Source organism: Tetrahymena thermophila (genome assembly GCF_000189635.1).
Source record: "Tetrahymena thermophila SB210 genomic scaffold scf_8254469, whole genome shotgun sequence".
NCBI lineage: Eukaryota > Ciliophora > Oligohymenophorea > Hymenostomatida > Tetrahymenidae > Tetrahymena > Tetrahymena thermophila.
This window is the reverse complement of record NW_002476245.1, coordinates 59,439-75,590: the sequence shown is the minus strand read 5'-3', so window position 1 is coordinate 75,590 and position 16,152 is coordinate 59,439. Positions and strand designations below refer to the sequence as shown.

The following is a 16,152-nucleotide window of genomic DNA, read 5'->3' as shown; positions in this document are numbered from 1 at the left end:
TTGTTAAAAAATATTACATATTTTATTTAAGAGTAGTAAAGATTACACTTTTATCAATATAGATAAATGAGCAATATTTGTAAAAATAAAATTTTTGTAATATTAACTATGATACATAATAAATCACATCACTTATTATTGATATTATTCAAAAATTCAAATTAAATAAATTCTTTTCTAATTATTTAAATTCAATTAATAATTAATCTTACAGTAGATACAAATTTACTTCCCTTAAAAATAGTTTCAACGCATTCTTAACGCATTTAGGCTAATTAAGCAGCTATCTAAAATTTTTATTTTAACTCATTCAAAATTGAACATTCTATAACAAAATATTATTTATTTATTTTAACTCCTATTTTGAAATGCTAATTTTAATTATCTACGCTTATTATTTTATTTTTTTTATTTGATAAAAAATTTCTATAAGATTTTTTACTTTTTCCTTATTTGGTTTTAGTAAAATTTATTAATAAGATGAATATATTTTAAAAATAAAATATTGCATTAGTAAATATAATTATAGATTACATTTATTAATTTATTTCTTATTATTATTATTCAGTTACTAGAAGTAAAATTAACAAGTAAGATAAACAAATAATACAAAATATTAGTAATAAACATACATTTATCATTATAAGAGTAGTTTAGATTATGAAAGTTTTATATAGAAGTATAATTATACATTTAAAATAAATCTTATTTCTAATGTGAGGCTGAGTAGGCTTATTAACCCAAAAAAAAGATTAAAGCTTTTTACTTCATAAGGTTTATTAAGATATTCAATAACATACAAATTAATTTAAGAATCTATTTGGTTTTTTATTTTATTTGATTAATCAAATAGTAACTAGCAATAAATTCAATGCTTATATTAAAATACATATTTTTTTACTATTTTAATTGCTTTTAAGTAGAAAAAGAATAAAGAAAAACAAAAATATACATACAGTAATTACTTTTCAAATCCATTTATAAAATAAGATTTTAAAAAATCTGATGAGTGAAATAATCAAAGATTAAAGAGAGGAAAAATACTCATCTATGTCTTTTGTTCCTCATACTGATATGAATTCGCCATTAAAGATAGTTAGGAATAAAAGAATAAACTAGGTTTAATCAATGATCGATTTAGATAAATATAAAGAGCAATACATCAAAAAACTCATAGTCGATAAAAATTTAATTGATATTTCTCCATAAATAACACATTCTAAAGCTATTTAAAACTCATATTACATAAACCCTAATTTTACTGATGCCTTAAATACGTAAATGTAGCCTAACGTCAAAAAAAGTTAATAAAGTCTACTATTTAAACAAATCTAAAGGCATTAGTTTCCTGAACGTGGGGTTTTTAGTAAAAATTTATTTCTTTAAAGCAGTAAGACCATAAAAAACATAGGTAAAAGCGTTCCACCATCAATTCAATAGTCCATGTACAATATCCTTCTCGATTAGTCTCATACTCCTACAAAAGTAGAAGAATCCTACTTAAAAGAAACAAATAATAAACAAAGTAGAATGAGCAGTATTATTTTGAATAATGACAATGATAGTATCTTTTACTAAGGTAGGGGTTCTTATAAAGCCCCTTCTCCAGAAAAAGACATGCTAATAACTAGATCTAAACTAAAAAAAACTTCTCTTTAACTTCCATCTGTTTCTTCTCCCATAAATAAAAAAGAAATGGTCTATCTCAGCAATAGCAAAAGTACTCGCTCAAAAACTATAGAAAAAATAGATGATAAGTTAAGTAACAATCCATTTTTACCAAATATAACATAAAGGAAGCAAAATAAGCTAAATATATCAATTCAAGGAGCATCTCGCAGAAGTTCTAATAAGGAAGATTCTTAGTTTGACTTAGGCTTAAGTTCATAATAATAGATCGATCTTTTTAATATTATACTCAATTCTTCTAAGAATATAACCATCCCTTAAATAGCTACAGGAACTAATTTATAAAATAACTCTAAATTTAATAGCTTGAAACAAATTTTCAATCAAAGAAGTGCAAGTTAACCATTGATAGATGAGTAAAACAGTCCCTAAGTTAATTCTCCAGTTTCTTCAGAAAAGAGCAAGCATCTTCTTGAAAAATCAGCACTTAATAATTACTCAAATTCATAGCTAAGAGAAAATATAATTAAAGAATTATCTTTAACACTAGCATAATGCATTAAATAGAATAAAGAGCTTAATGTAAATGAATACTTTTGTTTATTTATTTATCTTTATTTTCTATTTTTAACATAGAAACTATCTCTTATTTTCTTAAATTTAATCAATCAGTTCTACTGATGTATTTAATTAAAAACTTTGTATGTAATTGATATTTTGATTTAAATTGGGTAAATAGTTAAAAATTTTAATCAAAAATAGGAAGCATCTTACGACTTTTAAAATTTTTAAACTAAGAATGATTACTAGAATTCCGAAGTAAAAGTTTTAGGATATTAAATACGTAAAGAGTAAATAGTAGAGCAGTATTAATAAAACAAGGGTAATGATAGGATACAGAATTTTGCCAATTATCTCAGTAAGTTTTCAGGTTATATAATGGATCTATTATTTGGTGATATACCAAAAATTACTAAGGGAGAAGTTGAATTCGAAATCTAGCTAACAGAATAAGTATAAGATATAATTTTACCTATTATATTAGAGAAATTAAAAGAATTTGGAATGAAAGATTTAATAGAAAGATATCAATTAGTTTTTAAAAATGAATACTAAAATATGATAATTAAGACTCCTATTATTTAAGAAAATTAAATTGAAGAAGCTGCTGAATCTATAACATAAGAATTATTAGCAAGACTTAAACTTCATTTCTAGAAAAGCTTCACCATGTATGCCTCAACTTGTAAGGATTTGATTAAAGACATTCTTTCAGAGGGAGTTAGTAAAGAAAAAATAAAAGATTACATGGAATTCTTGAGGATGCATTTAAAGAGATCTTCAATTTTTGAATAGCCTTAAAATAAAAATATCAATACTCTTAATCATTAAAATAAAAGTGAATAGCATAAAGGAATAGTGGAAAGTGGAAACTATAAAGAATTGCTTAGCATTTCAAGTGCAGATTTGTTTTTTATCAAAAAAACTATTTATGAGGTGTTAAAGAAATAATGTCCAAATCTATCTTTAACAAGCAGGGCAAGAATTTTGGAAAAAGTAGAGAGTTTAAGATTTGGATATTTCAAAGAAGTGTACAGCTTGAACGAGAAGTCTAATTAGTAGCTGATTGAGATTATGAAAGTTTATGTATCGAATTCTCCTCCTCTTCTTGCCTATCTAAAAAGACCAGAATCCAGCAAGTAAATAACAAAGCTGCTAACTATTCTTCTAGACTCTATTTTGGGTGATTGTTCTCTCTAACATTTTGTTGAAAAATCTTCAATTTTATTGAATTAAGAGTTAGATTTACCTTTAATATCTATGTTGGAGTAGGGTGTCAAGGGATCATTAGCTTAACTTCAAATAAATATTGTTTTGATAAAAGAAATCGAATATAAATTTACTAATTTGAAAAGAAGGGTAAGACTTACACCTCCATTTAATGCTGTTTTTTATCAAATTGATTCAATTATAAAGTACATGAATAGTTGGATAGATCTTATGGCATAATAAAAATAAATAAAAATAGATAATTAACAAGAATTGTTATCTCAACTTAAATAAATTGATTTCTTAGAATTTTTCTTAGTCTGTTCTCTCTCAGATTTTGACACATTTTCATTTATCGATCTTTAAGATGGATTGAAGTATTTTAAAGTGAGAAAAGAAGTTTTCAAATTTTGGCTAAAAGGTATTAAGAGAATATTTGCAAAATTGAAACTAAAATAAAAGGAAATAAACCTGATAGATGATTACTTTTAAAAAGCATTTAATAACACTCAATTTTGAAATAAAAACTATATAAAAATACTGTAAATAATAAATAAATCTTTAAACTTGTCTCTAATTTTTTACTTTTGTAATAAATTAGTTTACTAACTAACTATATTTGTAATAAAAATAATTTGCTTTGTATTTATTTGTAGATAAATGTTTAAATTTTTTTTAATTTTAAAACTAGTTAAATATATATGGAAATTATTTGTATGGTTTATCCAGAATTTTCAAAAAATATGTTTGATAAATAAAGATTTGTAACACCAAATAATTTCTTGGTAGTAGTATCTTTACAAAATATACAAAATCATTCATATAGCTAAATATTTTAAGCTTTATTAAAACAAATAAAACTTACAATATAATTAAATTATTGAGGTAAATATTTTCGGTTTTATCACTACCTGAGACATTATAAAAAATTATACTCATGTGATAAATAACTAATTTTTCTAAAATAATTTCATAAAATATACCTAGAAGTATCTTCTGATTAAATGATAAAGCATTTTTAGATATATAATTTAAATAATAAATTTAACTTATTTTAATTTAAAATTTAAAAATAAAGTTTGCATTAAATTAACACGAAAATAAAAATATTAATTTTCTCTTATTTATTTTTATAGTTTTCAATATACATATTAAGTAATAAAAAATAAAAGTCTATTATCAGATCTAAAATTTAACGTTAAAAAAATAGCTTTTTTTACATTAAAAATAAGGGTTGATGGGAAATAAAAAATTTATCAACTACCATAAAAACAATATTTACATGCTTTTTAAATTAATTTAGAGTTAGTGTTCTTATTATTCTAAAAATTAAAAACTAAAAATAAAAAAGCTTATTTTGATATTTTGATAGTTTGATAGCATTTCATTTTAGGCTCGATGGTTTACAAATTTATTGTTTATCCTGGTAATAATTCATTTGTCATTAGAGAAGCACTTTTAAAAAGAGGGAATTGGAAAGAAGTAAATCTATTAAAAGATATATCATTCGCAAGAAAGATATGTTTTTGCATTTTAAATAGGTATAGTATGATGATCCTAATATTAATTTATCTGAAATTGATTTCATTTGGTCACCAAACAGCCTTTCTACTAAGGTATTACAATCCTTCTTTAATAATTCAATTTTTATCCTTGAATTTAAAAACTAGGAATATGAAAAGATTGTAGAATTAGAGAAAAAAAATCCAAATCATCAAGTAAATTCTTTATTTATTTCTTCTATATAAGCATAGTAGAGTTTACATATATCTTGATTTGATAACTCCTAGAAAAAAATATTAAAAATATGCTTAGTAACTTCAAAATATTTTGTAAATCTTTATAAATATTTACAATTAGATAGTCATCAACCATTTTGAAAATAATTAATCATTGACAACTAAATCTGACATGATAAAAGCATTGAATAATCATTACAGAAAAAACTCAGAAGCATGTAAAAATGATATTTAAAATACTTTTTAACAAATACAATTACAATATTTCAAACACTTTGTTGAAATAAAATGTCTCATTATGTTTAATAATAATTAATTATGATTTTTAAAATAGAAAAAGGAGGATATAATGTTTTCCACTCAATACCAGCTACCTATGTCCTTATAGTAGGTGTAAATGGCAATGATCAAAGAGATTTTCAAATTAAATTTAATGAAATATCTAAGTCTAATTTCAAAAGATGTACTCTTCCTGAAAAACACTGCTCTAATAACATTTGGATTTTAAAGCCTGATAATATGTCTCAAGGTAATTATTCTACTATAATAGCTCAAATATTAATTATATAATCAAATTTAAAGGAAAAGGAATAGAAATTTTTCAAAGTTTGAAAGCTATTTTGAGCTTTTTACACTATAAACCTGCATTTAGTAAATGGGTTATCCAAAAATATATTGAAAGGCCTCTGCTATATAATGGAAGAAAATTTGATCTCAGAGTATGGGTTCTTTTAACAAATAAGGGAGAGCTATTTGTCTACAAGAACGGATATCTTCGAACAAGTTCATCTAAATACAGTATGCAAACGTTTAATGAAGCTGTACACCTCACTAACTGGAGTCTTTAAAAAGGTCTTCCTAGTTATGAAAAGCATGAATAAGGAAATAGATTACCATTAAAGGAGGGATTATAATACATTTTTGATACTTAATTTAGTAAGTACCAAGTTGACTATGAAAAACACATTTATCCTAGAATGAAAGATTTGATTATTGATCTAGTAAGAAGCTGTGAAGTAAATATAAACTATTCTTTTTAAAAATTATCTATCTAATTAAGTAAAATAATCAAATTATTTTTTTTTTTGGTAGCAAGAGATGTTTAAAAGCAAGAAACTCAATAATTGCTTTGAGTTATATGGGTTTGATTTCATTATTGACGAGGATTTGAGAGTTTGGTTGATTGAAGCTAATAAGAACCCAGGATTCGGCTTACCTACTGAAAAGGCTAGAAAATTGATTGACGAAATGGTAGATGAATTACTAAGGTTAACTATTGATTAAGATTATACACCTAAAGCTGCTCTTTGTAAATAAATATAAAAATTTATAAAATAAAAATTCTAATAATTAAATAAAAAGAACCAAGATAAAATGTATTTGATTTAATATACACTATGAAACCATCTCCATTTAACAAATTTTAACCAAAAAATGACAGAAGACCTTTCAATATAAGTGTATATCCTATTCCATAACTTGAGCCATAATAATCTTCAGGAGAAAAGAGATATTAAGTTCTTAATCCTTTACAGGATATTAAACAAGAAAAAGAAAAAAGCAAACAAACTGAGATGGATTATTCCATAGAGGTACTTAATGAAGAACAATAAAAAAAATAAAACCAAGAAGAATAAGAAGATAAAAAAAGAGATGAGTTAACCTAAAAACAATAGAATGAAAAAATAATTGAAAGCAGATATACTCTAAAAGAGATAAACAATGATCCTTATATTTTCGAAAAAAACTTAGAATCTTAGGAAATTTGCTTAAAGCAATAAAAGGAGTAAACTAAAAAATTTAAAAGTAAAGATAATCTAGATAAAAATGTAGATGATATGTAAAAGGGGTTTGGTTTACAAGCACTAAATTCTTAAAATAGTAATAATAACCAATAAAGAATTCAAAAAATTATGTCGAGTACGCTATCACAGCCTACTTTCCATCAAAATTTATTAAGTTTTGCTTTGAAATCTCCTAGAAAATTAGATCCCTTATTTAACTCTGTTAAGTAATTTAAAGATTCTTCTTATATTTAAGAAGAGGAAGAAAACGAAAAAAAAGATGAGTTTGCTAAATCATAAAAAATAAATTCCTACATGGTTTAGTCTTCTAAAATAATACTTGAGCCGATTTCATCTAACGATTAACAAAAAGAATTAATAAAAAGATTAAACTAATAGTAAAAGAATTTATATCAGTAGTTAAAAGAATTAAATGATAATTCTGCTTAAGATTACAATTAAACATCTTAAAAACTGAGTGATGGAAATTATACTCCAATCTAAACAATGTAAAATAAATCCTAAGAAAGGAAGAAAATGTTAAATAGATAATAAAGCAGGTCATTATTTAAAATAAAGTTGTTGAATGAACAAAAAAATTAGTAAAAATAAGACTACTCAATTTAGCCGATACTTGCAAAAAGTATGAGCACAACAAGTAATTGGATAAAATAATAATAAAAATAAGATATAAACACCAATTTTCAAAAATATTAGATGGTTTAACAAAAAAAATTACCAGCTTTCTCACATTCACTTCATTAAGCTAATAAAAATAGTGAAATCAAGCAATTTAGCGAATAATAAAAAGAAATGTAATAACCTAGCATATTTTAATAAAAAGAAAGTCTTTACATCTAAAAATAAGAATTAAGTTATCTTAATCATATTTGAACCTTCAAAAATTATAAAATCAAAATTAATTTTAGTAATATAAAATGATTTATAAAGAAAGAAATAAATAAATAATAATCAGCTTACTTAAAGCAACAACTTCATTTAATTTTACAAGTTTGTAATAGATTATTATAAATATCTCTTAATTTAATATGTTTAATTAATAGTTAAAATTTATGTGGTTAAATTTACCTTTCAATCAATTTTTATACTCCTTTTCGTTCTACCTCTTTATTCAAAATTTTCTTTGCTAGTTTTTCGCTTTCTACATTTTTAACATAATCAAAATAAATTTATAAATATAACTCAACTATAACAATTAAAAAAATTATTGCATCACAAGAAAATATAATTAATAATTTTTAAAAAATCAAAAAATTTAACCCACTTAAAAAAAAAAATTATAATTTGCTTATAAAAAATGTTTGTGTCAGAAGAAGTTGATTATGAAAATCTGGCAAAAAAAAAACCAACAAACGTTTAAACAAAAAAAAGCTCCTCTAAATTTACTAAAATAACTATTTCTATTGTTGTTGTTTTGCTATTATGTCTACTTTCTTATTGTCTGTTTATTATTATTAATCAAATAGTTCATGTCACGTCTAGCTATAAAGAAACAAACCTTCCTCTTTCCAAGGTTTAACAAGAAAATTAAGATAGTGATGTCAAAAATCCATAACCTTTAATTCCAAAATAAAATGAGTAATCAGAGGTAGATTAATCAGCCTAACATTAAGATGAAGACAAATAAATGACATCTGATAAATAAAATGAAAAGACTGATAAAATAGAAGAAGTAAATGATTTATCAAATACTGATAAATAAAACTAAGAGTCTTAAATTAAAAATGAAAAATAATAAGATGAATACGAAGTAAAAAATTCTGGAAAATCTTAATTTGCTGAAGAAAAAAAAGCTGATTCAAAGACATTTGATAATAGCACTGATGAAAATAAAAATTATAAAAATCAAGAGAAAAAATAAGAAGAATAGACTATTGAGTAAACTGAAAGTAATGACAAATCTGAAAAAGAACTTAAAGACTTATAAACTTAAATATCATTTTTTGAAAAATTAAGATATTATTTATTAAAATTAATAAATTTATTATTTAGATATTAAAAGATTTATTTTGGTTTGAAAAAGAAAAAATTTATGCCATTTGAATACATTATTTATAAAGAATGATTAATTAATATTATGTAAAAAATGATATTAATTTCTTATTAATAAAGTTATTACTTTTTAATTCATTAATTATCAACTTAAATTAGACAATTTTTTTTTTTAATTTAAAATATTTAAATAAAATAAAAAATTTTATTATTTTTTGTTAGAACTTAAACAAGAAAGAATTCACTTGCATTCTAATATAAAAAAATTAAATAATACGCATTATCTTATCAAAAATAGATATTTTATTAAGTTTATAATTTTTATCTTTAAAAAAAATATCAATTGAATCTTTTAGATTACAAATAGAAAAAATCACCCATTTTTAGAATGCTTAATAACATTAGAAAGCAATTATTTTCAAGTTCAAGCTTACTTCCTAAATTTAATTCCTTTAAGGAAGTTCATAATTTGCCCTACAAAAAGCTTTCAGTAGCTTAAATGTAAGAATTACTTAACAAAGTTAATGCTGGAGATTGGAAAATTGTAAAAATATAATACATATGTTTCATTTTTTAACATTAAAAAATAAATTAAGTAAGGTGAAGGCTAAAAAATAAGAAAGGAATTAAAATTTAAGGATTTCATTCAAGCATTTTCCTTCATGAACAGTGTTGCTATAGTTGCTGAAGATATGTGCCATCATCCTGACTGGTTTAATGTTTATAACAATGTACAAATTAATCTAAATACTCACGATGTCTCTGGACTCTCTATTAGAGATGTTATTTTAGCATTCGCAATTGTAAATTTATTAAGTAGATGATAATAGTAAATTTTAATTTATCAAACTAGAATGAGATTTAACACCAAGCTAATAAGCCTTAAGGACTCAATGATGTTTCATACTTAAACTAATAAGCTATTTTATCTAAGTGGAATTCTCTTTGAAATATTTTAGAATTTATTAACAAATGTTAATTATTTTTTGATAAAATTTTAGTATATTTTATAGTTGATTTAAGATATGTACATAATTTCTAACTTATTTTTTAAAAATTAACAAATAATATTTTTTTAAATTTATCATAAAATATTTATAATTATACTAATTAATAATATAATTAGTCTAAAATTTTTACTTTAAGTTTTTATTAATTATACATAATTTTGTTATTTATAAAATCTAATTTAAACAATTTTGTAAGAATTTCAAAATTTTATTTTAAAATCCTAAATTAATGTTTTTATATTTAATCAAATTTATTAAAATGGAAGAATATTAAACATATTTATTGATTAGGATTTCATTTATCAATGTTCAAATATTCTAAAATTTATTTGGTAGTTTTTTGATAAGATGATAGTTTTAAAATGAAAATTTTTATAGCTATTATTTTTACTGATAAATTTGAGTATAAGGAACATAAAAAGTATATTATATTATATATGTTGTGTTTATAGGTTTGGCTGCTTTATTTTTTCCTTTTTATCAGTTATGAGAAGCATGTATACTGATTTACTAAATAAAGTCGTTATTAATATCATTTGTTTTTAGATTGAATTTTACATTTATTAACAATTATTGGCTGATTAATTTTAGATAATTTAATCTTTACATCATTTAAGAAATATATAAGAAATTGAAGAAGAATAATAACAAATCTAAATATATTCTTGACCTATAGTAATTAGTAAAATAGAGGTTTCTTCTTAAAAATAGTTGGAGTTTTAAAAATTTAATGCAAGGAAATAGAACTTAATCTTAGTTCAATAGTAATTTCTCATCAAGAATATCACCGATGAGTAAAATAAATTGAAAAACAGCTTCAAAAAATATTTTAACAACATTATTTTCATAGGAGCTACTGGATATGAAACTAATTTCATGAATAAATAGCCTCAATATATTGCTAATAATTATGTAAACTCAAGTTCAAAGTAAATAATGAGGAATATGTCCCCTTCTCCTGAATCTAAATAAATGTTAAATGAAAAAGTAACTTATAAATATCGCATTTAAGCAGCCATTAATTGATTCTCAATTCTTATTTATGAAATAGTTAAGCACAAATTAAAGTAAAAGGAGAATGTAAGCATTAAACAACAATAATAGTTATAATAGAATAATAGAAAAGCCACCAAAGGTAATTTATTAGCTTTATTTAAAATTAAATAAATTTAAATTGGGCTATTTATTTACATATTTAATGTTTTTTCAAATTTATTTTCATTTATACTTAGAATTTATGTTCATTTTAGATAGGATTTAGCATTAATTATAATTATTTTAATAGGATGGTTATGCACCTCAAGCATAAAATATATCTTAAAATATATCTTAAATATATGGGAGAGCATCATCAGTGAATAGATATAGCTAAAGATAAAAATACGGAAGTAATTAACCATATCTATAAATAAATAACTTAATAACAACAACTCAATAAATTAATTATAATGTTTTATTAATTTACAAAGAACTGATTGATTGTTATATTCGTTGATAATTCTATTAAAACTATTTCTATTTATATCTAAAATATAGCAAATAAACCAAATTAGAATTCATCTAATTTAAACCTGAAAGACGATAATCTTGCCTAATATTAAGAATCTATGTTGAAAAAATCTTCATCTTTCAAAGTTGGGAATAATAGTACTAAGGCTGCTCCTAATATGCTTAATTAAGTGAATATGAATTGTAATAATTCAAAGGTTTTAGATAATTCTTTTTCTTAGCACAATAATTCTTTCAATATGAATTAGAATGCTCCGAATAATGTTAGTAATGCTCTCAATGAGCTTCTCAATTAGAGTTGCACAAATTCTTACAATAATTGTTAAAATAATTCTAATTATTCCTCTGATCGTCGTCTTTAGCAAAGAAGAAAAGCTTCTGCTTCTAATCATCAAACATCGTTTGCACTTTAAGAAAATCAAATAAATGCATCTTATTATTAGCAGTCTGCATCTGCTTATAATTCAGGATAATAATCTACAACCAGTTAATATAATTCAGGAGTTCCTTCAAAAGGCTAGTCATATAATTTAGCATCTTCTCTTACAAACTAAAATAATTTTTAATATAACACCAATAATAATTCAAGTGCTAAAAATCAGACCTAGTTTAACTATGACATGAATCATCCAGAAACAAATAAAGTAAATTAATTATTTTTTCATTTTAAATAAATTAAAATATATTTAATATGTATCAAATAGATTGAAGGCCTAATACCAGGAAGTTTCGTAACTAACAAGAGTGATAATTAATAAATCGACAGATAATAAAGAATAAATGCTTTGTAAAATTATGTAAAGAATGTTAACTAACTCGTATAGGATGAAAATATTCCAGGAAATTCGTTATTAAAGGAAGCTAATATTTCAACAACAAGCTAATAAAATCATAATGATCTGGATAAGCTCTTTATAAATCAATACTCTAAACAAGATAATAATCCTTATAGAAAAAAGCTCTATAATAATATGAGCAATACTAGCTTTAACAAATCTAATAACAGTAATTAGCCCTTTAAAGTTCTATAGAATTATTAAAATATGAGCACTGAAATAAATTTGAATCCACAATCTATAAATATTAAACCTTCAAGTACAAATAATAATTAAAATAAAAATTAAGAAATAAGCCATGTTTTATAAGAGTATGATGTCAACACAAAATAACTGTAGTAATAATACACAAACTAATCAACAAACTATTCTACTGTACTAAAAACTACCTTTTAAAATACTAATAAATTTAATACATCTTTTAATATGAGCAAAGACTCTGTTTCCATGGCAGAGTCAAACACCAATATAGAAGAAATGCATTTTTATGCAGTTGAATTTTAATAAAACTGTAAAAAGTGGTTATCTTAAATTGAATAGCAGTTTTGAAATCGAATATGTATCATAAAAGTATCTATAAACATTTAGAAAAAATATATTTTTCATAAAAAGATAGAAACAAAATATGCATAAAAATATAATCATAAAAATAAAAATTTAATCTATATAAATAAATAAATAATTATTTGAATTCATTACCTAATTAAAAAATATATTAAAAAATAATGTATATACATAAATAACTAAGTAAATTATAGTAAATCATTCATAAAATTGTTTGCTTTATGAATATATATTTTTACTCCATCAATTAAAAAATTTAATTATTTTTTTCTTTTTATCTAAATTATTATTCACTTTTTATTATAAAAATTTATTTAAAAAAATTTGATTAAAAAAAGCTTTTTGAAAAAAGAAAAAAAAATTAAAAAAAATGTAAATCAGAAACATAATGATTTCAAAAATCTAAACTATCTTATCCAAAAATACATTATTTAGAAAAATAGATTTTAATACCCCTAAATACTGCCGGAGTATAAACTCACCGCTCTCCTTAAGTTTTTAAAAAGATCAATAAATAATGTAAATCAAAAAGATAGTTTATTTCTTTTTCCACTTTCTTCTATTACCCAGTCTCTTTTTCTAGGCAAACTAATTCCGAAGCGAATAAATAGAAGATTTTAGAAATTAGATTTAGTTCATCATCATTATCATCTTGCTCGAAAGTCTAACAAAATATACTACAACTATTTACCATTTAAAATTAAAATGATTTACATTTAAAAAAGCATATTGAAAAAATATAAAAAAAGAAAATATGAAAAAAATACGAATAAATAAATATTAAATAAATAAATAAATATAAATTAATTAAATATATTAAAATAAAAAGAAAAAGTAAATCAAAATGAAAATGAAAAAATAATTAAATAATAAAATAAAAATAAATATACAACAGTTGCGAATATAATTTTAACTTCATCTTGCTTTATTTTATCATTTTTCTATCGTATATTAGCATCAGTTTTAACATTTAATAAAAAATTTAAAGTAAAATTAAAATGAAAAAGATAAAAAGTGATTAATTTTAGATAAATAGTTTGAAATGTTTTTCCTTTCTTATAAATTTAATTATATTTTGAAAATTTGTTTTGCTTAATATTTTAAATGTAATTTTAATATATATCTTTTATGAAATTTTGTAATATTTTCTTAATTAATTTTTTTGGAAATAAATTAATTCCTAACTGATTTTCATAAATAAAAATTTCGTAAATAAGAAACTTAATTAAATCAAAATATTCATTTATTTAATTTTATAATTATTAATTAACAGTAATAATAAGTTTTTAAAACTCTCCTCCAAAACCACCAAAAAATACGAATACATTTTACTATTTCATGGCGAACGTAATAGTAGAATTCCCGGTTCCGATAAAAAAACATTTTCAAGGAAGCAACATCCTTGCGTTTTCAAAATTTTGAAGAGAGATTTTCTAATACTATTTTTCTACTTAAATTTTAAATTACTAAGATCTATTATAAAGAGGAGTTTATATATGTATATTAATTAGGAAAATATCATGAAGATAGGGAGACATCTTAATAAAAAAATATAAAAATATAAAAAAAAGAGAGATAAAAAAGATAAATTTTAAATTAGCTTCTAATAATTTTAATACAAAAAATATTTTACATGAAAAGATGAGATTGAACAATTTTAAAATCCATATTTTATTAAAAAAGAAGAAAAAAATGATAAATTAGAAAAAATACAAAAAATAGCAACACAAAAGCTAATAAGCATTGAATAAAACTAAAAAAAACAAAAAATAAAATAATTATGACCAAAATTGATAGAAAATAGAAATTATAATTTAAGCAAACTAACAAACATAAATATAAAATAAAAATATATTTCTATAAAAAATGGCTATTTCTCCAATATTTTATATGCCTTAATTTATCATAAATGATAAAAGTTTGTAAAAGTGCACAACAATATAAATTTAAATAAAGGAAATATTAATTATTTAGAAACTTTAAAATGATAGATTTTGAATGTATTTGAGTGATAAAAATATGTTAAAAAATAATCAATATTATTTTATTAAATTATAAATTTAGCCTAAGATTAAGTTTTTGTTAAAATTGAACTAATCTATTCATTTTAAATTACATTTTTCTTTTTTACTACTTGAATGAGGATTTTAGTATATTTTTAAAAATCAGCTGATTTACCTTTTATCATATTTGTAATTTAAAAACTATAAGTATGTAATTTATTAGATTAAAGTTTTTATAATTATGTGGGGGACTTACATAAAATGCATGTTTAATTTTTTTTTTGTTATTATAATTAATAAACATTCTTTTTTATTTGGAAAAGTCAAATATTATTCTAATGATACAAACTGGTGTTTTAGTCATTATCTTAAATAGCAAGGATTAAATTTTGCTAGGAAGAAGGATGGATAATAAATTGTACATAATTTAATTTTCCAACTTATTTTTTTAAATATAAAATTTTTATTATAGGCTGTCTCTTCCTGGAGGTAAAATAGAATTTGGAGAATCCTTAGAAGCTTGTGCTAAGAGAGAAGTTAAAGAAGAAACCGATTTGGATTTAGAAATTAACAAAATAGGTTAAGTAGGAGTAGTTAATGTAAATAGACCCTAGATGGGCTTTCACTCTGTCTGCATAATCCAATGTTATTTCGTTACAGAAGAAGAAAGCAATCACATAAAAAATACAGAGCCTCATAAATGCTATGGTTGGCAGTTTTATGACATTGATGCTCTTTCTTCATAAGAAATTTAGTAATAACTTGGTCACGCTATTAAAGAATTCCTTCTCAAATATTATTAAAATGATACAAAGAAACTTTTAAACCACTGCAAATCTTTATTGCAAATTAATTGATAATATTTATTATTTATATTTATACCTTAACTTAAAGTATTTACTTATTAAAAATAAAACAAAATCAATTGTTTAATTATTCAATCAATCAAAAATTAAGAATATTCATTTACTGTTCAACCATATCTCCTTTATAAATGTTAAAAGTAGTAATAAATATTTATTTTAAAACTCAAAATAAAATAAATTATGATTATTTTAGAGTAATTAATTATATTGGAAGCTTATAAGTAATAAATAATTATTTTATTGATAATTTAAAATGTGTACTATTAAAAAAGTAATTTGTATGATAGTTTACAATTTTGAGATCATGAGATATCTTATTTTGAAATGTAAGATATTTGAATACTTTAGAATGCCTTTATTTAAGTAGAAAAAATTTAAGACAATTTTATCTCTTTATTCGAATTACTTTCTTTGTTTTTGAATCATTAA

The 16,152-nt window shown here is 21.8% G+C and overlaps 5 protein-coding genes across 5 annotated transcripts; all 5 read left to right on the top strand. All coding sequences in view use genetic code 6, as the record gives it.

Annotated features, from left to right (window-relative positions):
* The first annotated feature begins 903 nt into the window (after nt 1–903).
* Nucleotides 904–4,072, top strand: TTHERM_01084300 (tubulin-tyrosine ligase family protein). Its single transcript, XM_001030426.2, has 2 exons — nt 904–2,211; nt 2,392–4,072. Exons 1-2 carry the CDS (start codon nt 1,006–1,008, stop codon nt 3,916–3,918), a joined length of 2,733 nt encoding a protein of 910 aa, XP_001030426.2. The 5' UTR covers nt 904–1,005; the 3' UTR covers nt 3,919–4,072.
* A 725-nt stretch (nt 4,073–4,797) lies between these two features.
* Nucleotides 4,798–7,816, top strand: TTHERM_001084299 (tubulin-tyrosine ligase family protein; the record flags this gene model as incomplete). The annotated part of the gene is made up of 8 exons (XM_012799461.1): nt 4,798–4,881; nt 4,941–5,015; nt 5,070–5,117; nt 5,260–5,356; nt 5,473–5,667; nt 5,721–6,154; nt 6,231–6,447; nt 6,501–7,816. 8 exons carry the CDS (start codon nt 4,798–4,800, stop codon nt 7,814–7,816), a joined length of 2,466 nt encoding a protein of 821 aa, XP_012654915.1.
* A 1,213-nt stretch (nt 7,817–9,029) lies between these two features.
* TTHERM_01084290 (pterin-4-alpha-carbinolamine dehydratase) lies at nt 9,030–9,884 on the top strand (the record flags this gene model as incomplete). Its single annotated transcript, XM_001030425.2, has 3 exons — nt 9,030–9,479; nt 9,532–9,738; nt 9,789–9,884. 3 exons carry the CDS (start codon nt 9,030–9,032, stop codon nt 9,882–9,884), a joined length of 753 nt encoding a protein of 250 aa, XP_001030425.2.
* Nucleotides 9,885–10,537: 653 nt separating this feature from the next.
* On the top strand, nt 10,538–12,839 carry TTHERM_01084280 (hypothetical protein; the record flags this gene model as incomplete). Its single annotated transcript, XM_001030424.2, has 6 exons — nt 10,538–10,739; nt 10,796–10,932; nt 10,997–11,080; nt 11,231–11,333; nt 11,482–12,098; nt 12,159–12,839. Exons 1-6 carry the CDS (start codon nt 10,676–10,678, stop codon nt 12,837–12,839), a joined length of 1,686 nt encoding a protein of 561 aa, XP_001030424.1. The 5' UTR covers nt 10,538–10,675.
* Nucleotides 12,840–15,195: 2,356 nt separating this feature from the next.
* Nucleotides 15,196–15,714, top strand: TTHERM_01084270 (NUDIX hydrolase; the record flags this gene model as incomplete). Its single annotated transcript, XM_001030423.1, has 2 exons — nt 15,196–15,275; nt 15,330–15,714. 2 exons carry the CDS (start codon nt 15,196–15,198, stop codon nt 15,712–15,714), a joined length of 465 nt encoding a protein of 154 aa, XP_001030423.1.
* Nucleotides 15,715–16,152: the final 438 nt, after the last annotated feature.